Source organism: Hemibagrus wyckioides, linkage group LG10, assembly GCF_019097595.1.
Source record: "Hemibagrus wyckioides isolate EC202008001 linkage group LG10, SWU_Hwy_1.0, whole genome shotgun sequence".
Classification (NCBI taxonomy): Eukaryota; Metazoa; Chordata; class Actinopteri; order Siluriformes; family Bagridae; genus Hemibagrus; species Hemibagrus wyckioides.
In genome coordinates, this window is record NC_080719.1 from 22,134,040 (window position 1) to 22,160,313 (window position 26,274).

At 40.3% G+C, this 26,274-nt stretch overlaps 3 protein-coding genes across 6 annotated transcripts in view; 1 reads left to right on the forward strand and 2 right to left on the reverse strand.

Moving 5' to 3' along the window:
• ell (elongation factor RNA polymerase II) overlaps window positions 1-6,638 on the reverse strand; it is a 32,605-nt gene extending 25,967 nt beyond the window's left edge. The window contains exon 1 of the mRNA XM_058401020.1: window positions 6,454-6,638. Within this exon, the coding sequence (XP_058257003.1) occupies window positions 6,454-6,588 (135 nt within the window). The 5' untranslated portion in view covers window positions 6,589-6,638. The remainder of the gene's footprint in view (window positions 1-6,453) is intronic.
• A 787-nt stretch (window positions 6,639-7,425) lies between these two features.
• fkbp8 (FKBP prolyl isomerase 8) lies at window positions 7,426-18,799 on the reverse strand. 3 transcript variants are annotated; one of them, XM_058400991.1, is made up of 10 exons: window positions 18,643-18,794; window positions 17,958-18,046; window positions 16,029-16,272; window positions 15,751-15,920; window positions 15,529-15,617; window positions 13,327-13,547; window positions 12,406-12,578; window positions 12,217-12,294; window positions 10,842-10,979; window positions 7,426-8,853 (listed from the first exon to the last, which is right to left on the reverse strand). In XM_058400991.1, exons 2-10 carry the CDS (start codon window positions 17,979-17,981, stop codon window positions 8,767-8,769), a joined length of 1,224 nt encoding a protein of 407 aa, XP_058256974.1. In that variant the 5' UTR covers window positions 17,982-18,046; window positions 18,643-18,794; the 3' UTR covers window positions 7,426-8,766. The 3 variants fall into 3 exon arrangements, with proteins under 3 accessions (XP_058256974.1, XP_058256973.1, XP_058256975.1); XM_058400990.1 differs by having other exon boundaries at window positions 7,427-8,853; window positions 13,327-13,550; window positions 18,643-18,793; XM_058400992.1 differs by lacking the exon at window positions 17,958-18,046 and having other exon boundaries at window positions 7,428-8,853; window positions 13,327-13,550; window positions 18,643-18,799.
• A 642-nt stretch (window positions 18,800-19,441) lies between these two features.
• rrp36 (ribosomal RNA processing 36) lies at window positions 19,442-26,274 on the forward strand. Of its 2 annotated transcripts, none has more exons than XM_058400993.1 (8): window positions 19,442-19,596; window positions 20,158-20,546; window positions 20,665-20,800; window positions 20,882-20,948; window positions 21,064-21,168; window positions 21,255-21,329; window positions 25,092-25,209; window positions 26,022-26,274. In XM_058400993.1, the coding sequence occupies exons 2-8, from the start codon at window positions 20,162-20,164 to the stop codon at window positions 26,144-26,146; spliced, it is 1,011 nt and encodes a 336-aa protein (XP_058256976.1). In that variant the 5' UTR covers window positions 19,442-19,596; window positions 20,158-20,161; the 3' UTR covers window positions 26,147-26,274. The 2 variants fall into 2 exon arrangements, with proteins under 2 accessions (XP_058256976.1, XP_058256977.1); XM_058400994.1 differs by having other exon boundaries at window positions 19,519-19,604.

The following is a 26,274-nucleotide window of genomic DNA, read 5'->3' on the forward strand; positions in this document are numbered from 1 at the left end:
GACAGAGGAAGGGGATATTAAACTTCTATTAGCCCTAAATAAATCCTAGGGCTGACACATTGCATAGTTTCATTTGAAATCTATATTTTATTCATATTTATAATTACATCATCCACTTAGTAAAGTATTTCCCAAGGCAGTAAGAAGCAACTCGCTCATTAACAAGTTTCAGACACAATACAAGTGCAGTTTAAGTCAACAAATTATCTTCATCTATAACAGACTTCAGGAGCTCCTAGACTAATAAACTTTTAAATGTCAGGTGAGTGTTTTCAGTTTAGACAGTTCATGACAGCAGTCACAACAACAGCAAAAAGTTTTGAAGTGAAATTGTGCATGTGCGTGTGTGTGAAATATTACTGTGTTCCTGTTAAGAAACATTTCACAGTTCAACTTGGAATCCAGAAAAACAAGGATGTTGCAGCTCTGAAATTCCAGCTAGTAGATGTTCCCTTTAATCCTCCAGATATACACAAGTTACGCAAGCCAGTATGTGAACAATGCCATCAGTCAAAAAGCCAGTTCTCAGAACCAACACCTGGGCATTAGAGACATGACTTGGCCATGGGTCTAACCAAAAGTGATAACTGTGTCAAAAAACATGACGTCTATAGCTTCAAGATCTCCTGACGCACGTTTCCTTTTTTACCTATTTAATAATATGCTTAGTTACAGCTAATAAGTCACTTCATTTATTTACACCCCCTCTAATGCTAATGACTGCAGATACAGCTGACTTGAAAACAACTTCCGTTATTTTTCACGCTGTAATGATAAAACATGTATAGGACACGTTGTACTTCTGGCCACACCCCGTTTAAAGTCACAGATGGTACTATTGTCAATCTGACACAGTCAGGGGGCACGATAGGACAATGGCATTTTATTCACATTTTAACACACACACAGCAAAAAACTAAAAGCTGTTTTCAGCTACCAGTCTAGCACTGTCTACCTTTCCTGAAATCCCACTGCATTATTGGGGAATTTTACTACAGTCCCTCCCCAAATGAGACACGCGTCTCTGAAGTCAGCTGCATCTCCTGGTTGCAAAAACAGAGCAGTGATTTTTAACAGCATGGTTTTCTAAAATGCTGCAGAATCAGAAGGGTTCTAGTGACCCTCATAAGAAAGGAAAAGAGGGCTATGGTTCCGGGCAGTTAAGGAAGGAAAACAGGGTTCTACCTCTTCTTACACATATGGGCAGCAGCACCAGAGGACGTACCAATACAGAGCACAAGGTCTGAGAGAGTAAAACGTTAAACTAATTAAAAGGAAGCATCATGTCAAACAAGACCTGCCATCTTTTTTTTTCCAGGTTCTTGGATAGAGAGAACCTGGAAAAAATAATCCTGACTGACGATCCAGATCTGATGCCTAGTCATCAGAGCGCTCCGGTTTATACTGCGGCTTGCTCGACTTCAGTCTGAAACACGGGCTAAAATCAATGCCAGTGTGCCGCACTCGAAAAAATCTGAAAGGTCTCAAGCATGTCGTGTTGTGCTGGCAGTGGAAATAAATTTCAGATGGATGACATCAATTAAATTGGCAAGTGCGACATGCGACATGCTCATATATTTAAGATCATTTAAGGTCAGACAGCTTTAGGAGATTTGATGACATGAATTCATCATTTAATTTTCTAAAGCACAATAACAGGGAGCCAGCCACTTCATCATTAACTGTAAGGTGACTGAAGAATTATTAATGCATGTCAGATGCACAAAAAAACCACAAGTTTCAGCTAGCAAGTTCTTAGTGTGTCTACACTTGGCACTGGGGCAGTAAACCTCATAGTGTAATGCTTTGTCTGAGGAAGCTTCCTGAAATGTGGATCAGGTCAAACCTGAAGTTGTCCTACCCAAGCACTGGACTCAGCTGATGGCCACCAAGACCTGCTACATGGATACTGCAGTAATCCTTCTACACGGGTGCATCAAATTCATCCGTGTCTATGAGCCGAAAAGCATGTATGGTGTTAGAGGTAACTGAATTCAGGTCACCACTATTTTAAGGCTGGTCACCACAGGGGTCTGATGTCTTCCCTGAACTCTATCGAGTCTGGACCTGAGCCATAATGTTGGTTTTTGTTCTGTATAGAAGAGTCACCCAAATGCAGCCAAACACACTGACCTTGTACTCTTTTGTCAAGTGCCAAAGGTGGGGCTTAAACCCAGAACAATCATGAACCACACTGTGTAGCCTTAAAATGAGACATTTTAACTGCAATCCATATGCTCCAAGAGAGCATAAAAACATTTCTTGGATTAAATGCTGGTCTTTAGGTTGATACTGAGGCAGCAGGGACATGGTGGCAGCCCTTGAGCTCCAGGTGATTTGGAGGGGACAGAGGGAACTGGAGCCCCTGTTCTGAGAGAGTCCACAACTCCAAGTTGCAACAAGTAGGCTAGCATGGCTACTGCAACTGCACCGAGCTAGCATGGACAGAACATGGACCAGGACATAGGCATGGCAGCCCAGACGAGACTCTGATTAACTGCACAGAGTAAGACCAGTTCAGTGAAATTTTATTGGTCATTTCTCTGTCCAGCTTGTGTACATTGGAACAAACTAATTTCTGAAGGATCATGGTGCAGCACAAATGAGTACATAAGACGACATAAAGGACAAATACTAAAAAAACAGGATGCAAGTTTACTCTGGGAGAAGAGTAAAGGACATGAACCAGAGCAAATCTGTGGAACATTTGGTGGTGAAGCCGACAGCCCACTGGCACTAGAAGCACCGTTTGCTCCAGCGGGTATGAGGTAAACAGAGAGATATGCAAGCTCACACTGTGAGGTCCTAAAGGCTCTGTGAGGATGCAGTCTATGGCGTATGGACAATGGCATGGACACACACTCTCCAAGCCTTGTGGCGGATGTGAGAAGAATAAAGGAGTAGCATGAACCTATCACATGATCCAAAGTGAAGGAGTTTGAAGGGTATGTGGTCAGAAGCACACAGGTGAAACAGAGACATGCTCTGGCTCTGTCAACGTCACTCGATCCAGAGAATGAGTGGCGAATGGAAGGACACATGCTCTTATTCTATGACCCAGAGCAAGCCAGCGAACTGAGACAGCAACAAAAATGAGCAACCACAGACACTGTGGAAGGTAATGCAATGTTGAAGAACCCTAAGGAAAAGAAGTGATGTGAGACTATGCTACTGTCACGTCAAGACACTTCAAAGGGGCGTGGACAGACACATGCATCATGTACATGCTACATATTTACAGTAAAAAATATTGCAGAAACTCAATACAAATTAGTTGTAGCTGCAAGTTGTTAGCATCAAGTCTGTTTTTGTTAAAAAAAATTAAAAAAAAAAACTAAAAGACGAGCAAATTATTACTTATTTATTATTATTATTATTATTATTATTATTATTATTATTATTATTATTATTATTATTATTATTATTATTATTATTATGTTAACCTGGAACGATCGTACAGGTGTTTAAAACCTGGACGTACCTGAAAGTTCCACCCACTTCCCCCATCTCACACACTCTTGACCTGAACTCATGAAGGTGCCCTTGCTTTTTTGTCAGGGTAAACAGAGAGCATTTTGAATTCTAGAGTATGAAATAAAGCAAAACACCACAGATGATTTTCTTGGTTATACCAATGCTTTAAGCCTTTATACCGATGTACTACTTTTGGTACAAGTGTTATGCTGAAGCACAGAGTTGGATTCATAAGTGTTTGAACAGTTGCCTCTTTACATAACCACAACAGGTTTAGATTGAAGCAGTCAAGGTGAGTTTGAAGTGTAGACTTTCAGCTATAATTCAAAAGTCTTTAACAAAAATACTGCATTAACCGTTTAGGACTTTAATTATACAGTCGCTCCATTTTCACAGACTCAAAAATAGTTGGACTAACATGAAGAAAGATTTTTAATACTTAGGTGTAAATCCTTTGGAATCAAAGACTTCCTGAAGTCTGGAACTCATGAACACAAAATGCAGAGTTTCCTCCTTTGAGACGCTTTGCCAGGCCATTACTCCATCCACCTTCAGTTCTGTCCTGGGTGAAAAGTGAGCTCAGTCGAGGTCAGGTGACTGATTCAAGCATTTAAGACCACTGCCTTTAGAAGCTCTTGGGGTGCTTTGGCAGTGTGTTTTGGGTCATTATCCATCTGTACTGTGAAGCACCATCCTATCAGTCTTGGAGCATTTGACAGAATCTGGGCAGAAAATATAGCTCTACACATCCTGCTACTTCTATCAGTGATCACATCATCAATAAACATCAGTGACCCGGTTCTCAAGCTGCAGCCATACTCACCCATGCCAAAACACAACTCCCATCATGGTGGACAGATGATGTGGATCATGAGCACTTCCTGTCATTCTCCATATCCCTCTCCTCCCATCATTTTGTTAATCTGGCCTTTCTGTTCTTGAGTGTTACTAGTGGTATATATCTTGAGGTAAACCCTTTGATTCATGAAGCCATGATTTCTTTGATGACTCTGACAATGATATCCTCCTGAGCATTCTCGACTTGGCTATATGTTGTCAAAGGATTTTGCTTCACCAAGAAAAGTATTCTTCGATCATCCACATTAGTTTGTCCTCTGTGGTTTTCCGGGGCTTTTGGTGTTGCAGTATCTGTAGCCACTGCATTTCTTCTTTACCAGATTGTTGATTTGGCCACTTGAAAAGTTTCTGCTCAATCTCTCTGGTATGTCCGTTTTCTTTTTTCAGCATAATGATGGTCCTCCTTCATTTTCATCGGCACCTCTTTTGGACTCCCATGAACAGATACCAAATACAAATTAAGGACTGAACTGAATTAACTCCAGACCTATCCACTTAAAAAGTGTCATGAAATAATGAGGACACCAGGCCACACAAATGCTCACCAGTCAAGCGTCCGTTTACTTTTGAGCCTGCGACACTGGAGGAAGTATGTAATAAGTGGCTGTAATTTCAGTTAATGGACTATTTTTGTTAAAGCTCTTGAATGAAAGCTGAAAGTCTACACTTGATTTCATTTGCTCCATTTCACATCCATTGGGTGGTGCTATACAGAGGCAACATCGCAAAAAATTGTGTCACTGTTCAAACACAATAGATCCAACTGTCCAGCCAATCTGGACCACAGCAAACAGAACCTTGTTCAGATCCAAAGACTTTATACATTTCAATGGATTATAACATACAGAAAGACCAAAAAAAACCAACTGTTTACAAGATTAAACCTGTTTTGTTAATATATCAGATGAACAATCTTGAACAGTAAACAGAGTAATCCGGATAATAATGCTTGTTGTTAATGCAGGGAAGTAATTACTGAGTGGCGTGACAGTTTTTACCACACTGTACTGCTAACACGGGGCTTTCTGTAAACCTGGAGGTAAACATTTCCATGCACTCCTCTGCTGGACTAAAAATACGTTCCCATACACGTTCACGTCACCATCTCATGATGTCAGGTGCTTAATCTATGCTTCACATGAACAGTTCCCTGAACGTGACATTATCCATCATCCTGACCTGATCAACCAAAGCCACGGACGGCATAAGCCTACGGATCATCAGGAAGCTTTGAAAAGCCAGATTTGTACAAAACTCCATACAAACAACAGCTCACAAATTCTCCTCTTTATCAGAGAAAACACTGTTCATTAGAACAGAAACAACAACTACTAAATGACTAGATACATGGTTTGCTAGAGCTTGATTCTTATTGCATTTCTTTTTTTAAAATGAAGACATTTGAACCATTTTAAATCAGACAAATTATTCAATAAAGGCAATCGTTTGTGTTAAAATGTTATAAGGACTTTTACGTGTCATGTAATAAAGATGAAACTAAAAGAAACAAGGATTTAAAAACACTTTCACAGAAGAGCAGGCCAAGCCATAAAATAATCCATCCATCAAAGGAAGTTTCTTGAGCTTAGGTAAACAGTTGTTGGTGACGTTTTTTTGTGTTTTTTTTGTGTTAGGTTAGGTTTGTTTTAGACAGAAGATAACGACTGATGTCCATTTAGAAACTTCAGAGCTGCTCCTCGCTTTCCAGATATGTTAGCTTGCTAACTAACAAACTAGCTTACATGTTTAGCATATACAGTTTGGCTTGTGTTGATTGTGAGACTCTTGTCTTTTCTGCTATTTCCTCATGTTTATATTCTTGGAAATAACTTCAGTGGTCGCTTAAACACCCAACAACATCTTCCTACTACGAGTAAAGCTGGTTAGCTATCGAGTTGTTATTGTTAATTAGTCTTCTGTCAGCAGATACCTGTCGCTTGCTAAGAGCCTGGAGCTGGCTGACGGATAATCATAGCTCCCCTATGTAGCTAGGCTAACGTTTAGCCCCTAATAAAAAGCTGGGAGCCAGCATAAGGTACTGCAGCAGGAAACAATATTTACTCAGCTAACAAAAAAAAGCAGGCAGAGGATGATGGTCAGAAACAGAAGGGAAGCCGTTACCTTACTGCTCTGATAGTCTTCCAGCGCTCTCAAAGCACTGTCAGTAAGTTTAACGTGAAAGACTGAGATATTGCTGCCATTGCTCACTCTTCCACAAGACAGTCCGTAACACTGCTCCTCCTTCAACGCCGCCATCTTGCTACCATTTCCACGCTCACGCACTTCTCGGAAACGCGACAGACCTCTCGTGCGTTTCCGATGAATATTCATAACGCTGCCGTTACGCGCTGGGCGTGGCTTCGATCGGAGGCTCCCCCATTCAGGATGATGGGAAATTCCTGGCAAGACATCATCAGCTCTGGATCAAACTTCATGCACCCAGGGACCCGGTCCGCAGTCCGAGAATTTCCCTTATGATTAGAGCACAGATTTGCAGTAATAGCAAAACTTAGCCTTTTTTTCTCTTTTATTCTATAACAATGTACATTTTTTTGTTAAAGGTGCCAAAGTCAATATTTTTCCATTTCTTATATATATATATATATATATATATATATATATATATATATATATATATATATATAAATATATATATATATAAATATATATATATATAAATATATATAAATATATATATATAAATATAAATAAATATATATATGGAAAGTTTGTCTGGATTTGGATTGTCATTTATAGACACGTCCTCGTCAATCACTATGAGAAGGTGCATTTTTATAGTCATTACTCGGCTTTCAAGCAGTTAAAGGTCTGCTAGTGCGTGAAAGTGACGTCAGGACAGTCCTGCTCATACCAACTCTAGCTGAACCGCTGTAGGTTTTAGGGGCGGAGCTTTGTCTGCATGGGTGCGAATGGGGGCGGGTACAATGAGCAAAAATAAATCACTCAGATCCACCCATTTCAATCTTTCCTCAAATTTTATTCAAGGCACATGAGTAACATTCTAGTTTAATTTAAGATTATTTGCACCTTTTTTTACGTGTTAAAAATAAAATAAAAGTGAAGTCAAGAAAACAAACACGGAAATATGGCAAAACATTTATTGAATATTTATTTACAGTAGTGACATGAAATCATCAGGAAAAACAAAAAACAGCAAGGCTTGGGATCACAGAAAAGTCCAATTTGGAGTCATCTGTCCACACTCATGAAATAAATCTGTAGTGTCTGGGCATATGGAATTAACTTAACAGTTCCAGGGATCTTTGGATGAAAACATTTAACTTTAGGGTCCTGCTGCATATACATCACATCCCCCTGGACCTCACTGTGAAAAGCACAGCTCTAAACCATGCAATTTTGATTGGCTTTTTACATGCTTATTTCCATGAAAAGGTCACAGACAAATGTGATCATTACCCACGAGTGATGACAAAAGGAGAACTATTCAGAGCTTTATAAGAACATTTGAGGAACTGTGTAAGGAATGGAAACAGTCATGGGTTACACTACAATACCTCAGGTTAATGAAGGGCAGGGACAAATGTGAAGTCATGGAAAACTTTATTACAGAATTTCACCAAGACACCTTTAGGTGATTGGAAGAGTTTTAATTAAACGTTAACTAGCCACTTCGTCTCATGGAATACCACAGGTGTGTGAACTGAGTGTGCAAAATGTATTTCAACAAATTAAAGAAATATCAGGAATGTTGTTACTTTCAATACCAAATGAGTAACCAAACCATTTACACAATCATTCATCAGAAAATTAAACATATTAAGTGAATATTTAAAATAAATACCATTTACATATTTAGAAATAAAATAAATCAAACTCAATTAATTTGGTCTTTTTGTAAAATCTTTACAGTGTTTGGTCAGAGAGATTAAAAGGTGAGGTACACCCTCCTGAATGCAATGGAGACCAAAAAAAAAAAAAAAAAAAAAAGGGTCTTCACTGGACAGGTTTGTTAAACACCGGAGAAAGAACTGCAACAAGCAAATATCGCTCTCTATCCTTGGCCATGCAATTGCTTCGAATTTCGCCATGTAGGAAAACAAGCTAGCAGCATACATGTTGGCTACTCGAGAAACAGTCTTGCTGATTCAGAAACATAACATAACATAAGTGGCCAAGGAGGTGATTAGATATAGAAAACATTTTGCACTGGAGGCTCTAAACATTACTAAGATTTTATATAACCTAGTTAATTTTCACAACAAAATGGCAAGTTTACTCATTTTACAGATGTAATAATTTATCACTTCACACATTTTCTCAGATCACCTTTCATGCATTTAAAGAACCTTTGTTAAAGCATTAATAAGTTATATTCTCTGACAGAAAACAGAAAGCACTATAAATGGAGAATCATGTAGCTAAAATCAAGCTAAAGCTAGCATCCTGAAATCTTTAATTTCTAGCAGCGATGACCACTGACAAGGCTACACCTCCAATAGCAACTGCAGTAGCACCAAACAACCACTTCCAGCTTATACTCTGTGGGGAACAAAGACAAAAGGAAAGAATGATTAGGTTGAGAATGATAGTCAGTTCTAGCGTGACCAACCAAAGAACATTATCCCCTGACGCTAATGCACTTCATAATGACTTCTGTGTAGAAAAAAGGATAGAAATGGATTTAGCATTCATGATCCTGTAAAGTTCAGAAAAATGTTGGAATCCTTTTTGTGATATTTTGTGACCTAGATGAGTTGAACACAGAACATGGCACCTTTTGTATGAACCCATCCATATTTCATTTGATTAAGAAATATGATGGACTGGTGTTTATTGTGGCCCATACATGTCCTCACAAGTTGATTGTTTAAACAGCGAATAACAATGAGCTGCATTTGTTGTTAAAAAGGATAAACCAACATTAATAGCAGCAAGTTGTCAAGGGGGGGGCATACCTGGGCTTACTGATCTTTTTTGTTGATGGAGGTCATGGTGGTAGCATTGAATGAATTCAGAAGTCTACAGAAATATTCTGTCTGAACATTTACTGAGAAATACATCCCGTCTAATCTGGGGGAAGCCAGACAATGATACAAATCACTCTGACTTCATCAAGGGGAAAGTGGAAGGTTTTAGACTGGACAAGTCCATCAGCAGACCAGAGTACATTACAACCCAACAGCATACAGTTATTGCATGCAAGAAATATGCAAACAAATATTAAGAGTTATTTACTTTAAGACTAATCTGTACAATGAACACAAATTTGTCACCAAAGGTACCATGCTCTATGTAGCTTAACACACCAAGAGGCAAATATCAGGAACATCTTTTAATCTCAAACACAAAATTCTTCAGTGTTTAGCAATTGGACTTGCCATTCCAGTTCAAAGGGGACTGTAGCTTGTGTATTTCAGTCACACAAAATTTTAATAAGACATTTAAGAAAGTTATTTTTTATTAATTGCACTTACTAAAGAAATATCCAGTGTGAAAAACGAAAGCAATTCAACATATATCTATAAAGTCCATTAAATTCCACCGCTATATAAAAGGAGAACAGGCTCGGGAGGTGTGGAAGTCTGGTCTGTTTGCCAAAGCATCTAATTTTAATACTGTACATCTTGTTAGCGCCAGGTCCCTAACGCCCAATAAGTGACCAATCTGGTATGTCTAAAGCTGCAGTGTGCCATACACAGTACTCCTTAGTGTGTTGCATTCCCAAGCTCATTTCCTATGATATATACCCTACTGTTTTTTTACTAGCGCTGGAGAAATTTCAGGGCAACAGTTACAGAAGCAAAAAGACAGTTTGTACTTTGGATCCACATTTACCAGTACTCCAATTGCATACAAAATCATATGATGCCACAATGGATCATCCGATCCGCATGTTTAATTTTGGCACAGGTTTTATGCCGGATGCCCTTTCCTGATGCGACCCTCCCATTGTATCCCGGCTTGGGACCGGCACTGAGAGATAACCTATGTTGCTGGATTCGTTCCCTGTGATTCTGTTCATGCCCAGGATCCGGTCTCTAGACAACCAGGGACCCATACTAAATCATTTTTTTATTATTATTATTATTATGATTATTATTTTTATTATTGTTAATAATAATAATGTGTCATTATAAATATTTCTATATGGCACCAAAAAGGTTTCTGTCATTGTTATTAGTCAAGAAACTTATAGAAAGATTTTTTGCATACATTCAGTACACATTCACACATTAAGGCTGTGTTTCTATTTTGACTTTCAACACTCTTTTTTTCAACAATTTATTTATTTATTTTACTATTTTACCGCAAAACAGGAAATTTGGCCACCCAGTTTGACCCACTGGTCTCCTTGACACAACTGTGACTACTTGACACAAACATAACCTGTTTTAAGATCAACTCAAATCAATGAATGTCAAAAACAGATTACATGGCGCTGGAACTGCACTGCTGGAAATGGACCTCCTTGGCTCCTAAACCCCAATTTAACCCCTGCTGATATAGTTATGTGATGTCATACACACCCATGAGGATTTGGCCTGGGTCTTCTGTACAGTGCTGATGTCGGGTGGGTTTCCAAGCATCTTCTTGTACATAGCCTGCTCAGCACCCTTCTGTTCCGAGTGTTTCTTCACCAGCTTGGACAGCTCTGCGTGGATAGTCTGTACAGGATAGAGTCAGAGTGTGTGTGTTTTTCTCGTGTGTGTGTGTGGTGAAAAGCCTGCTAATATATCTGTTCTCACTCTGACACACCAGCTGTTCAAAACATCTCTTAACTTGCCTGTAAATCTGCTGGACAGCCCTTAAATTTATTTTGCCTAAAAGAACTAGTACAGCCCCATAAACGTGCAAGATCAATAAGCACACAGGAAGCGCTGCTTAGACACTATGTTCCCTGCATATAAAACACAGCACTGACTCGAAGTGTTTTCATGAACAGAATTTCCTAAGTGTAAAAGTAGAGAATGTTCCATCGGGCTCGCCTCTACAGCTGCTACATTCATTAACATGAGCCGTGTGTCTAGTGTAAGGTTTCTAAGGTGCTACGTGGCCTTTCCCACTTTAACGTCGCAATTACCGGACCCTGCACAGCTATTCAAATAATTCTGTGAAATTAATATTCTGACTTAGTTCCTTATACTCTTATTTGCATAAGCTTTTCAGTGGCCAGCAGTTAAAATGAACAAATTCAACAACCCTTAAAACCAATTAAAACAGAGAGTACAAAAATGTGATCCAACATGTTAGTAATAGCCAGAGTTAATAAGCTGTAAAAGGGTCAGACACATGAGATGGGTGGATAGAACAGGTAGGTAGGGTAATGGTGTCAATCTATTCACAAGCACGTGTTGCACCGCACTGCACATCTCTTTCTCTGCCTGTGTATAAGCAGAGTAGGGCGAGGGATCCTGCTATTTTTAGAGAGAAATAAGATCGTAGGAGGTGACATGACAGTGTGGCTCTCTGCTCTAACACTGGGCCAGTGTGGAAGATTACAGCACTACCTCCTGGTGGTTAAAATAAATAAGTCATTCTTTGTTAATACATTAACCTCTCTGTTAAATAATTAGCAACCATACTTCACATTTAATTGCTTAAGCTCTCACTGAGAGAAACCTTCGTAAAAAAAAACTCCACACCGTTTTGGAGTCATTATAGGTGTCTGGGATTTGAACGAGTGATTTTGTAAGATTTATAATGACAGCAAATCGTCAGCTAGTTACAGCGATAATAAGATTTTGGCAAAGTTAAATTTCTGAAGCAGCTTTTCTTCAAAAGTATATTTTTGGCATACGAATTAGTAACCAGAAGGACTGGACATGTTGGCAGTGGAGGAGTCCCTGTGCATCAAAATCTGCTTGTTTTATTGTAGTTTATTTTGTGACATCTCAACATTACCTTGTTACTTGGATCAGACTTTAAAGCTCTTTTTAAACTTTTAATTGCATCAGCATATTCCCCTTGTAGTGCCAGAACCTGGAGACATAAATGAAGGTAGCAAATGTAAACATTTTCAAAACATTTAACTATAGCCATGTATGATCATGTAACAATAAGAGAAAGGACAGGTGTCTGAGAGTCGGGTACCTTGCCTTGACGAAACAAAGCTTTGATATTGTCTGGCTGGTAAGCTAAAACAGAGACACAGGAGCGCAGTGCAGCTTCATAGTGTTCCAGCTTGAGCTGAGAGGCAGCCATGTTGTTTAGGCATTTCAGCTTTACATCCAGTAGCTCTTCTTCCTCCTGAGGGCTGATGTCCACTGAAACAAAAATTGTAACAGGTCATGACCATATGGTATTTTACTTCTGAGAGCACACCCATTGTAAACCCATAGCATTACAGACATTACATGAGCTTTCAAGTTCTTCAAAAATTGTAACTTTGGTGGGACGTACCAATCCGGGGCAGAGTTTCAGAATCAGCGCCAACATTATGCTGAAATGTTGAAGGTTTTCATATTCAGTCTGAACGTATCAGAACAGCAAGGCCAATTCTATTGTTTTTACCATACAGAGAAGACTTTTGTAGTAGTATAATTACAATTGTATTTCCTTGTGGATTTCAAAACAGACTAATAATACAGAAGTATTATTACATTTTGCATAAAGCTTCATTTGAAATAAGCAGTTTGTTTGCATTTACTTTATAATATTTACTTGTCATTTTATCCTGTGTGTTCAAAATAAAAACAATGCAGGGGAAAAGTTTTGGGTTTCTCCAGTTTGAAAATTTGTATAATTGTGTGTTTCTATATTGGTGACCAATAATTCTTGAGTTGCTTGTATTTGAACTTTTTCACATGTCAAATGTCTAAATTTAAAAAAGTGTATTAAGCGAAACAAATTTAGTAATGGAAGAAACGCTCCACAAAGCTGCAAACCTGACAGGTTTTATAGTCTTTGACAAAAAAGGCATAATAAACCTAGCACTTCCTCTTTCCCACAGCACACTGTAACTACAACTGCAGATGAGTTTCTTGCCAACAGTAAACGCCTTTGTCTTCTTACCTTTCGAACTTGCTTCTGTTATCTGCAAGGCAATCCCATAGGAGTTAACAGCAAAAGCGTAGTCACCACGCTGGTAGTGAAAGTTGCCCCGCTCTCGTTTCTTACTTGCCAGACTGATCCTCTCAGAGGGAGGAAGAAGTTCCAGGTCAGGAGCATCAACAGCAGACAGGAGATGCACCTCCAGAGTCAAATCAGCATTAGGGGGCACAACAGGAGTGGAACTGCTAATGATCAAAAGAGAAACAAGGGACACATACTTTGGAAATTTTTATGAGCCACTAAATGCCAAATCACATATTATGCTTTACCATAGACATGATCATCTCAAACAACACCAAACAAGAGGAAAAGAGATAAATAATAAAATTTAGTAGGCTGCACGGATTGAAAGAATAACACGATTAACAGATAACAGCATGTTAAATGTTAAATATGAACTAATACATTTTTTGGTTTTATTCATTGAATTTATTACATTTTATGTTTCCAGTTCCTAAACTATTTTTTCTATGGATAAAATACTACAAACAGTATAACAATATATAATTAAAATCAACTATATTCACTCAAATAACACTAAAATTTTAAATGATGTTTACCCAAATCCACATTATTGTCTTATTTTTAATTAAGGAAATTTTCTAATGAAACACTACAGCTAAGAACCTTACATTAATAAATGTATAATTTCCACAGTGTGTTTTCCATTACACTAAGGAGCACCATATGTCCTTGATCATGTAATACATATTCATTCATTTCATCTTCAATAAAACACAAGTAAGCTTGCTAAAACGGTAAGCCATTGTGGAACAAGAACTAGTCAGGGCTCATGTACTTTGGTGAACATCAGCCCATGCTTTGTGAGCAGATAGTGGGCAAAGATAAGACAAGCAGAGATACTAATGACCATCACAACAACAGGAAGTGTACTCTACTACACCTGGAGCCAGGCCTGGGTATACATATGTATTCCTGATGGCCTGGCAGTCTAGCCTGTCTAGTGGACAAAAAGACAGCAGCGAGAAGACTGTCTGTGCCTGTTTAGGTGGTAAGGTCTGTCTAGGATGTGCTGATGAACACCAGTGGGGAGGGAAGCTGTGAAATTAAAGAAGGGGGCTTTCAGAGTAATTTACAAAGAAGGGGCTTTCAGAGTAACGTACATGGAAGGCTCTACGCATTCTACAGAAAGGTTTAAAGGAGGAATTACAGCAATAGCAGTTGCAAAAGCAAAAGCCTACAGATAGGGGGAGTTGACATTGAGAGAGCATGGGGGGGAAAAAACTGCTGAAATCTGAGTGGCTGATGGCAGCCATGTTTTTAAATAACTAGGACCTTAAATAGAATCCACTTACAAATTAGCAGAGGGAGTCGGTATACTACATTTCAGCTTGCCTGGCCTTATTGGGGTCTTTTACTCCCCATCACATATTGATGAAGACAAAACAAAACAAGCAAAGTCCTTTTCCCTTGGATCTCTTCAATGATTGTAAATTCTGTCTTAAGTAGCCCAATGTGGGATCATTGCTCATAACCTATCCATCAAAACTATGAATATAAAATAAATATTTTCTATTAAAGAACACCCTGTTTTTAACCTCCCGTGTCAATGGTGATAGTGTGCAAGACAACAGCAGAACAGCATTACAGGTTTTCATATTGTGTTACTTTGATGCATACAAATGCTCTCGAGGAAACAGAATACCGACAATAATTTGAAGAGTGCAGAAAAAAAAATAAAGGATTATTTATACACAGATCTGCCAACACTGAAAAAGCAAAATATGTAGTCCCAGCATGGAGAGAGAGATGTAAAACATGATGTAAAAATTTCATAGTTCTGATAATTCTTTCACAAATCACGTAAGTTATAAACTTTAGTGCATGTTTATATTTTGCGTTTTTATAGAAACCACAAGGAATTTGACTATCTGTCATTTTGCTGGGGGTTACTGTAAATCCCTGAGTACAGAATTCAGTGTTTAAAATTTCACATTATTACTATCAGTATTATTATTTGTGAAGTGTTTATATTTCACATTTCATTAAAAGTCTACTGAATTACCCGTTTTTTTCCATTTTTTTTACTGTGGCAAGGAGACTACTTGCATATTTTTGAGCAATAACTCAAAACATGATAGTCTAACATTAAAAGTGGTAAAGGTTGGCAGGTCTGTGTAATCACTGGACTGCAGATCTCACCTCCCCAGTGCACCATATGCGTATTTGGCCCCGGCTTCAATCAAAGCCTTTTCACCCATCTCCATTAACTGCACAGTGAGATCCAAAGCCTGAAAAATGCAACATGACATTAAAAAATGTGTCTATGTATAAAATGGATGTAGTAAACAAAGCATGAGGCATATCTTTGAGACTCACAAACAAGCTTGAGACCCAAAATTCCTCCACTCCAAAAAATTATACCTGAATGACATCACCATCGCCAAGTGTGAAAGAGATGTTGCACTCATCCTCTACTGTAGTTCCGTCAGTCAGAGTGGTCTTGAGAATAATGGTGACATTTTGGCCCCTCCGAGGTTTGCTGTCAGGACCAGAACCAGCTTCTAAAACTTTCTTTCTCAGCTGCTCATTTCCTGTTCACAAGCAAGCATCACAGAACATAATTGTATTTTATTATTGTAGACAGAGAAGTTCACTGAGAACACAGCCCCTATTTTATATGCGAGTATAACCTCATATACCTAAAACATCCAGCCATTCCTCTTGGGGTGGAGACCGATCGGGCTCTGTGCATTCTTTACTAGCCTGATGGCTTTCTTTCTTTCCACCACCTACATCATCTAAAGGGGGGAGATCATCATCCACTCCATCGTCAACTTCTTCTAGCATCTCAAAATCTTCCCCACTGTCTAACAGAGTTGTGCGGCCAACACTTTTCTCTTCCGAGTCCTGGCTCTTCACCAATGTCCTATCTTCATTTTCCATCTGGTAAAGGGAAGAGAAATAGTCAGGCTATAAGGAAATACATTTATTCTGTGTGTGCGTGTTTGTTTAGGAAGGTGGTGTTGAGTAGGTGGCAGAGAGGTTTTATGACATAGTCTAGGTAAGAAAACATTATTTTGCACAAGGCTTTTAGGATCTAAAAGCATAAACACAATAAAATCAGTCATTCAGTCAGAAAAACAGTGGCAAGTTTCATATATTACTAAAACGGCTGTTCTTCACATGCTGTTTTTATAGATTTAATTTAAAGGAGTTCAATTGACTTTTCTCCTGTTCAATCTAAACAAAACAATAACTGTCCAAATAAATCTTTCATATATATATATATATATATGACTTTAGGCATCTGTCGCCACAGTTGTTCTTCAGAGTTTAGGTCTGGCCTTTGGCCGAGTCTCTCAATGAACTTAGAGACTTATCTTAAAGGCACTTTCTGTGTTGTATGCTTTGGGTCACTGGTGTGCTGAAAGGTGAACCTTCGCCACAGGTTGACGATGCGTTCACTCGTTTTCACAAAGATTTCTCTGTATTTGATGGCATTCATCCTTCCCTTTATTCTGACTGGTCTCCCCAACACTGCTACGGAGAAGCACCACTATAACATGATACGGCCACCACCATGCTCCACCACAGTCATGGAATTAGACAGTTACTGAGAAATATCAGTTTTCTGCCAAAACTAGTGCTTGGAGTTCAGCCCAAAAGACTTCAGGTTTTTGTCTCATCAGAGCACAGAAACATTCATGGTTCTCTCAGAGTTCTTTAAGAGATTGCATATACTTTTTCCTCAGGAATTCGTTGAGTCAAGCTGCTCTAAAGTAAAGCCCTGATTGATGGAGCGTTCCTGAGATGGTTGTAGTTCCAGCAGGTTCTCCCATCTCAATTTCACACTGATTTAAGCCCAAAGTGCTCCTGGGAACATTCACAGCATTAAAATTAGGGTTATATCCTCATGCAGTTCTCTCTGTTCAGTTGTCTCTGCACAATTGGATCATGGAGATCACTGGACTTCTTGGCTTTGTTGTTGCCCTGAAACACACTGTACTCTTATACTCAGGTGTGTACCAGCTGAAACCTTACACAGGTGGACTCAAAATAATCAAAAGTCAACAGGATGTACCTGAACTCAAACCAGAGCTGCTTAATCAAATCTCTGAACAGTAAATATGAATTTAGAAAGAAAAAAACAAATTAGGTTTTTCAATTTGCATGAATAAATAATAGCTTTTGCTTGGTTTACTGTGTGTAGACTAATGAGCAAGATGTCATGTTAATGAATTTATACACAAAGTAGCACAATAAGGTGTACAAAAAGTGATGGGATCTGTATCCATTTGTAAGAAGGATGGATTTAAGCCCCTCAGAGGACAACAGATGTGCGTGCACTGATGGAGCTGTGCTTTAGAAAGAAATTCATTTTATTCAGATAAAAACATTTTTTTATGTTTACACAGAAACAAAGTTTGTTTGTTAATGTCACAGAGAGCTCAGCTTGTGTTTATCACTCTCTGTCTTCGTACTGTTCTGAAGATTAATAATAATATTTTTATGGGGTGGTGGTAGCTCAAGTGGTTAAGGCTCTGGGTTGTTGATCGGAAGATTGGGGTTTAAGCCCCAGCACCACCAAGCTGCCACTGTTGGGTCCTTGAGCAAGGCCCCTAACCCACCCTGCTCCAGGGGCGCTGAATCATGGTTGACCCTACGCTCTGACCCCAACCTCCAAGGACGGGGTATGTGAAGAAAGAATCTCACTGTGCTGTAATAAATGACAAATAAAGGCAACTTAACTAGATGATGATCATTTCGCAGCAGGGAAAATGTGGCGTTATGTAAAGACAGAAGCAGTACACGTTATTGAAACTGTTTAATAAAAAGCCTAAATGATTAAAACTGATTTTTGGTTGTCAGTCTTCGTTGACGTTATTTGTCCACTTATTAAACGCTGTCCACTGCCCGGTATTTAGACCAGGTTTAAGGACATGAAGTGGCTGTCAAATATCTAGCTCATCAGCTCATCACACAGTCTCTTTAAAGCTTAAAGCTCGGTGTTTTGTCCGCCTTAGCTACACACTGACAAGCAAAAACATCAGGATAATCAGGCTTTGTGCACGAATTCTGGAGGTCCTGTGCAGTAAACCATGCGTGTCCGTGTTGCAGCAGAGTTACAGAGCTTACAGTCAGTGACATTGTGTTAAATAGAGGGGAGTCTTTCGAGAACTTTCTGCAAACTTTGCTGCTAGCTAAAAGGCACGAGCTAGTTGGCGTTCGTGACGGGCGAACTTTACTCATCCGAATTTCTCTCGACAACATGCACGGGAAATAAATTTAAACAAAAAAACCCCAAAAACTTACCTTAATTGAACACACCCTTCAATCTAAAAAAAGAACGTAATGTAACTGACGGCAAAACAAACAAGCAGGATATATATATATCACTGCAGCCTTCAGAGACGCCGCGCTCTCAGGCGCGATACTGGGCATGCGCAGTGTTGCACTGTGATGCCGCGCTTGCGCGAGCGGTAGACGCATGTCGCGAGTCTTGGCAGATTTGCACCGCGCATGCGCACATCTTCTTACTCCCCCAACACATTCAGTCTCGTTAATATTCATGAGGTAAGCGATCTGATTGGGCGACTCTGACGTTTCACGTTTCTGCACGGGGAGCGCTGTAATTGTTGATCTGTTTATATGTCCCCGTCACATGTCACTTCTCGTTCTAGTCCCTCAATCATACCTTATATGATTGGGACGCCTTAGACGTAAGCTTCACATCACCTGAGAAAGAAGTAAAAGGTGAAACTAGAATTGAATTAGTTTTCTAGCTAAAGTATACGTGGGCTGTCGTTAGCCATATTATTCTGCCTCCTTCTGAGCACATATTTCATTTATTTATTTATTTTACTGTCCCTCTTTGACCAGTATCATTCCTGCTGATCAGCATTACTTTTCTTCTTGATGCTGCCTACGATCTGCTCTCCCAGTCACATTGCAGTAATCAAGCTATCGCGAGGCACTATTTGGGCGATACCAACTTGTTTAACGGAAGGGAGAGGCTTGTAGTGTTTTATCTAATTTATCCGGACAAACTCACAATCGATTTGGAACACTAATGATGCTATAAAAATAATTGCTTCTACATATGTTTTCTTTGGGCCACTGAGGGGTGTAATCGCTAGTTCTTTTATTTTGGGGTCACCAAGCCTTCCCTCCGCCATTCACTTCCTTACGTCTGCCTCACTAACCGGAAGTATTTGCTGCTGGCTCGTGGCTGCATGGCTCTGTGTTGCTCACTGCTAGCAGAAGTTTGTAAGTTTGTATATGATTCTAAATTTGAATAATGCTTTGGTAATGTCTAATGAAGTCATTATTCACTCAAGAGTTAACATTATGATAACAAACGGTATAGTTTGGCACTGTCATTTGTATTGGCCTGCCTGTAAATGTTTGTTCTTAGTTCTTAGTATGCTAAGTAATGACACGATTTACGAATAAAAACAGTACACACACACACACACACACACACACAGCAAAATATATTGGGGAAATAATGTATTTACTAATGAAAACATTACACACACACACTCACCCGCGCAATGTTTTCATTAGTAAATACATTATTTCCCCAATATATTTAGCTGTGTGTGTAGTGTTTTCATATGTAAATATGTTTTCATATGATTTCATGTGTGTGCGTGTATAATGTTTTCATCCGTAAATATGTTATTTCTCCAGTAAATTATATTCCTCGCGTCAACTATGGTGATGTCATTCAGGAACACTTATAAACGTGATCACGTATTGAACACACATTACAATGTGTATAGTTGTTGCTTAAATGTCAATCTGTTAATTTTTGCCCATTACCAGCACGATGGCATCCAAGAAAAGACAAAAGTCTGTTAAACAAAACCTTCAGGATGCAAGTCATGTTCAAATGAAAATGCACAACAAAAAAGCACATGAAACGGCATCATTAGATGAGGAGGAGGAGGAGGAGGATGCTTTAGAGATGGAAAAAAATTTTGCTTTGTTCAGTAAACGTGATTCAGTGCAAACATCAGAAATCACTCAGGATGAAACGAGTGGTGAGGAATCTGATGAAGCAGTTGAGGATGAGGAAAACACAGACGAAGATGATGATCAAAGTGGGGATTTTGTGAAAGAGAGAACTGACATGACAGGACCAGAGGATTCATATAACCAAAGAGACTGTAAGCGAAACGACACCAGCTCCATCAAGGCTGAGCTCAGACCAGGTGAGGAGATTTCACACTAATTCAAATAAAAGATTTAACTCTGCAGTTGGAAGACAATCAATTTTTCATTCAGGTTGACATTTTTACGGTTACCTCTTCTTTGTGTGTTGTTGAACAGATTTGTCAACAATGTCATTTGAAGAGATTATGAGGTTACAAAGCAAAATTGGTACTAAAGCATGTAATAAGCTTATTCATGAGGCGAAAAAGAAAAAGCAGGATTCAGAACCGGCAAAACGATTGAACAAGGAGAGGTACTGAACTGATCAATGTCATGTCATGTTTAAGAATATTATTTCTCCTCCACATACTTATAAAGTTCTTTTGTACTACAGACCCCAAGAGATTTCAGCCAAGAAACCGGTTTCTTTCCTCAGAAAAGTAGGATCCGCTAAGGGCCCCGTAAGTCACCTAACATAATTAACCATGTACACATGCATGTGTTTGCATGTATGAATCTTATAACTAAATACAAGCCTCAGCTCATTGTACGTTCTGCGGATTTGGACCTTTCCAGATTTTGAGGGATCCTCGTTTCGATGATCTTTCTGGTGAATTTAAACCAGAAGTGTTCAGCCAGACATACAGGTTCATCAATGACCTCAGACAACGAGAAGCAGAGGTTTGCTTAGAATTACAAGAGTGTTGCAGAACTGTTTATTATTTAGTCTATTTTCTGTCTGTTTCTTTATACTGTTTATATTGCAGATGGTGAAGAAAAAGCTGAAGAAAGTCAAATCGAATGCAAAAAAAGAGGAATTGAAATCTTTCCTGAAGAGAATGGCAAGTTAACACTTAATACATTTGAGAAAGTTAAATTTAAAGAGTTTCGTTTGCTTCATGATATTATATACAGACTTTAAAGGTGATACTCTGCTGTATTGCTGAGTCACAATGTCGTGTCACTGATTCACTCAGTGACAAGAGACAGGACTTCAGTGACAAGACACAGTGACACAACACAGTGACATGACAGGGCCTGAGTCCCCGTTTTGTGTCCATGTGTTGTGCCACTGAGTCATTGTTCCACTGTGCCACTAGGTCAGTGTGTCAGTGATTCAGAGTCCTTGTGTTGTCACTGAATCCCTGTGTCGTGTCTAGGGATGCAACAATACAGTTAACCCATGGTTCAATACGTACCATGGTGTTCGGTTGGCTTGGCAAATTAAAGTGTTTTTTTTTCATTAAAATTTCGAAATTGCTTAGGTAATAGGAACAGTAAGATGTTAAGAAGAAAAAAACTGGTTTTTGTTTAGTTGGTTTTAGTGCAATTCTCTTATTTTACTTAAATGCAAAATCAGCTTGTACACATTCATAGTGTACTGAAAATGGTGAGATATAAAAAACTGAACACTGGCCGCTCACGGCACGTCAGCTTCATGAACTGCTTGCACAGTATTCACTGCATTTATCAACTCTTCTGCCAAATTAGCTCTTGTATGACTTTCCTACAGGGGACGGGTTTGTTGTACAGCGCTCTTTATTTCCCAATCCGCTATGTACTGAACAGTAACTGTGAGATGTTACCCGCGAGCTCCAACTATCTGTTGTTAGAGCAAGGCTTTCTGCTTTAGCTAATTTGTTTTAGATGTTGTTGCGTGTCTTTTCGTAGAGCTCAGGAATTACCTTAAAAAAAAAAGGACGTGGCGGTAGTTTGTAACGGGTCGAGCACTTTTATGAGGTGTCGAATGTCTCTCGGAACCAGTTGTGTCTGAATGCTGGAAGGAATCAGCTAGGGACTGTTGCTTTTTGGATGCCTGTGTTACCTGCTCTGCCATCCTGCTTCCACACAGTGATATCGTGGGGTGATGGAGCTGCAGATGTGCGGTCATATTGGAAGTATTTCCATGTGTGTAGCTAACTCGTGTGTAAAAGTGCTTGCACACAGTCATTTTTTTTGTTTACAGTTTTTGTTTCATCGGCATCACAACAAATCCGAAATGTTCCCACACCACAGATCTGAAAGACCTGTCCCGGTCGGGTCACTGAGTCCCTGTGTCGTGTCACTGAGTCCCTGTGTCGTGTCACTGAGTCCCTGTGTCGGGTCACTGAGTCCCTGTGTCGGGTCACTGAGTCCCTGTGTCGGGTCACTGAGTCCCTGTGTCGGGTCACTGAGTCCCTGTGTCGGGTCACTGAGTCCCTGTGTCGGGTCACTGAGTCCCTGTGTCGGGTCACTGAGTCCCTGTGTCGGGTCACTGAGTCCCTGTGTCGGGTCACTGTCTCTCGTCACTGAATTCCTGTCTCTCGTCACTGATTCCCTGTTTTGTGTCCCTGTGTCGTGTCACTGAATTCCTGGCTCTCGTCACTGAATTCCTGTCTGTCGTCACTGATTCCCTTTTGTATCACTGTCCCTGTGTCATGTCACTGTGTCCCTATGTTGTGTAACTGAATTCCTGTCTCCTGTCACTGATTCCCTGTGTCGTATCACTGTCATGTCACTAAGTCCCTGTGTCGTTTCAGTCCCTGTGTTGTCACTGTGTCCCTGTCGTGTCACTGATTCCGTTTTGTATCACTGTGTCGTGTCACTGAATTTCTGTCTCTCGTCACTGATTTCCTGTCATCTCACTGTCGTGTCACTGAACGTCTGTCTCTCGTCACTGAGTTCCTGTCTCTTGTCACCGATTCCCTGTTTTGTATCACTCTCCCTGTGTCGTGTCACTGAATTCCTGTCTCTTGTCACTGATTCCCTGTTTTGTATCACTCTCCCTGTGTCGTGTCACTGTGTCCCTGTCTCATGTCACTGAATTCCTGTCTCTTATCACTGATTCCCTGTTTTGTATCACTGTTTCAAGTCACTGAGTCCCTGTGTCGTGTCGCTGATTCCCTGTTTTGTCACTGTGTCGTGTCCCTGTCTCTCATCACTGAATTCCTGTCTCTCGTCACTGATTCCCTGTTTTGTATCACTGTGTCGTGCCACTGATTCCCTGTGTCGTGTCACTGAATTCCTGTCTCTCGCCACTGAATTCTTGTCTCTCATCACTGATTCCCTGTCATGTCCCTGTGTCGTGTCACTGAATTCCTGTCTCTCGTCACTGATTCCGTGTTGTCACTGATTCCCTGTTTTGTATCACTGTCGTGCCACTGAATTCCTGTCTCTCGTCACTGATTCCCTGTGTCGTGTCACTGAATTCCTGTCTCTCGTCACTGATTCCCTGTTTTGTATCACTGTGTCGTGCCACTGAATTTCTGTCTCTCGTCACTGAATTCCTGTCTCGTGTCACCGATTCCCTGTTTTGTATGTGTCGTGTCACTGTGTCCCTGTCTCTCGCCACTGAATTCCTGTCTCTCGTCACTGATTCCCTGTTTTGTATCACTGTGTCGTGCCACTGATTCCCTGTGTCGTGTCACTGAATTCCTGTCTCGTGTCACTGATTCCCTGTTTTGTATCATTGTGTCGTGCCACTGAATTCCTGTGTCGTGTCACTGAATTCCTGTCTCTCGTCACTGATTCCCTGTGTCGTGTCACTGATTTTCTGTCTCTCGTCACTGAGTCCCTGTGTCGTGTCGCTGATTCCCTGTTTTGTCACTGTCATGTCACTGAATCCCTGTGTCGTGTCCCTGTCTCTCGTCACTGAATTCCTGTCTCTCGTCACTGATTCCGTTTTGTATAACTGTCGTGTCTCTGTGTCCGTCTCTCGTCACTGATTCCCTGTTTTGTATCACTGAGTCCCTGTGTCGTGTCACCGTGTCGTGTCGCTGAATTTCTGTCTCTCATTACTGAATTCCTGTTTTGTGTCCCTGTGTCATGTCACTGAGTCTTTGTCATCTCACTTTCATGTCACTAATTCCCTGTCGTGTCAGTCCCTGTGTCGTGTCACTGAATCCCTGTCTCTCGTCACTGAATTCCTGTCTCTCGTTACGGAGTCCCTGTGTTGTCACAGTGTCCTTGTCATCACTGTCCTGTCACTGAGTCCCTGTGTCCTGTCACTGAGTCCCTGTCATCACTGTCCAGTCACCGAGTCCCTGTGTCCAGTCACCGAGTCCCTGTGTCCAGTCACCGAGTCCCTGTGTCCAGTCACCGAGTCCCTGTGTCCAGTCACCGAGTCCCTGTGTCCAGTCACCGAGTCCCTGTGTCCAGTCACCGAGTCCCTGTGTCGTGTCACCGAGTCCCTGTGTCGTGTCACCGAGTCCCTGTGTCGTGTCACCGAGTCCCTGTGTCGTGTCACCGAGTCCCTGTGTCGTGTCACCGAGTCCCTGTTTTGTCACTGTGTCGTGTCACTTATTCCTTGTGTTGTCACTGAGTCCCTGTCTCATCTCACTGTTACTGAGTCCCTGTGTCGTCACTGTCATGTCATTCCCTGTGCCGTGTCACTGTGTACCTATGTCTTCTCACTGAGTCCCTGTGTCATGTCACCTGTCATTGTTCCACTGTGTCACTGAGTCAGTGATTCACTGAGTCCCTGTGTTGTCACTGGGACATTGTTTCCCTGTGTCACTGAGTCATTGAGTCACTGAGTCACTGATTCAGTTAGTCTCTGTGTCATGTCATTGTGTTCCTGTGTCACTGTGTCATTGTGTCACTTAACATTTGGTGTGTGTTTGCAGGAGAACCAAAAGCGTAACCTTGAAAGACGAGAGCAGCAGAGAGAGAAAGAGCTTAGCTATAAGAGGAAGCAGAGAGCGCTGGTGGGAGATGGACACAGACCTTTCTATCTCAAGAAATGTGAGTTCAGTAAAATCATTCTGGTTTTATTTTCAGGGACAAAACAACAGTTGTGTTGCTCTCACCAAAGCTTATACACTGAGTGACTGCTTGAATAATTGCATTGTTCTGCAGGGGTGCATGTATTTCAGTGTTTCTATGAGTTGTGTGTATTATGTGTACAGACCAGCAGTCATGAAAAAAAAAGCCCAAAAATCAATTCCCAGGGAGTGCAGAAGAAAAAGATTTGCCCTATTGTAGTTTGCCCTGCATGGCTAGGTGGCAAGATCTCTGGGTGGGAGGGATGGCGTACTGACTCCCCTGCCATCAGCAGCTAGGAATCACTAATGAGACACACAAGATTTAGTTCATAATCAAGAAGCATGGTTACCTCAATAGAAGCAGAACGTTTGGCACTTTGGTGTTATATGGCATTCGAATATGTGTTTATGTTCCAATGAAAGGACATCAGCCATGAGCTCAGAGATACTGCTGCTGAGCTATGTGGTAAGGGATATAAGGCTATTAATATAAGGGAGATTTTCTTTAAATAATTCAGCATTCTGTAGTGAGAAGAAACGTTTACAAAGGTTCAGATCATTTAATGCTTAACAATATAAAGAAAACTCTGAGATACATCATCAGACCTCTTTTCTTCGCAGTCTTCTTTAAGCACATTAAATGTTTGGATACCATCAGAAAAAAGACTTGCTTTAATGGAAGGATGGCTTGAAAAAAAGATATGGAGCATGATTTTTCCGATTTTTTTTATTTTGATACTGGCAAGTTCTTGTGTCTTAATCTAAATTCTTGCCTACTTTACATTTCTTTAGCTGATAAGAAGAAACTGCAGTTGGCTGAGAAGTACAGCGAGCTGAAAAAGAGCGGGAAGCTAGAGAACTTCTTAAGCAAGAAGCGGAAACGAAATGCTGTTAAGGACCGCAGGAAGATGCCCTGAGTTACAGAAGGCGGATCAGTCAGATCACACCAACAGAAACAAATGAAGGTTTAGGGACTGGACTGTATAATGGTATTCCAGTTTCTGGTTGATTTTACTGTACAGAACAATTGAACGTTAAGATACAT

Bases quoted from the DNA above. Each gene is read 5' to 3' on its own strand.
- rrp36 (XM_058400993.1), top strand. From the start codon at position 20,162: ATGGCATCCAAGAAAAGACAAAAGTCTGTTAAACAAAACCTTCAGGAT. The intron at 20,547-20,664 runs GTGAGGAGATTT...GTTGTTGAACAG, and splicing joins CAAGGCTGAGCTCAGACCAG to ATTTGTCAACAATGTCATTT. The intron at 21,330-25,091 runs GCAAGTTAACAC...GTGTGTTTGCAG, and splicing joins AATCTTTCCTGAAGAGAATG to GAGAACCAAAAGCGTAACCT.
- fkbp8 (XM_058400990.1), bottom strand. From the start codon at position 17,981: ATGATTCAGCGCCCCTGGAGCAGG. The intron at 16,273-17,957 runs GTGGGTTAGGGG...TCCCTTTACCAG, and splicing joins TTCAGCGCCCCTGGAGCAGG to ATGGAAAATGAAGATAGGAC. The intron at 12,295-12,405 runs GTACCCGACTCT...TTATGTCTCCAG, and splicing joins CTTTGTTTCGTCAAGGCAAG to GTTCTGGCACTACAAGGGGA.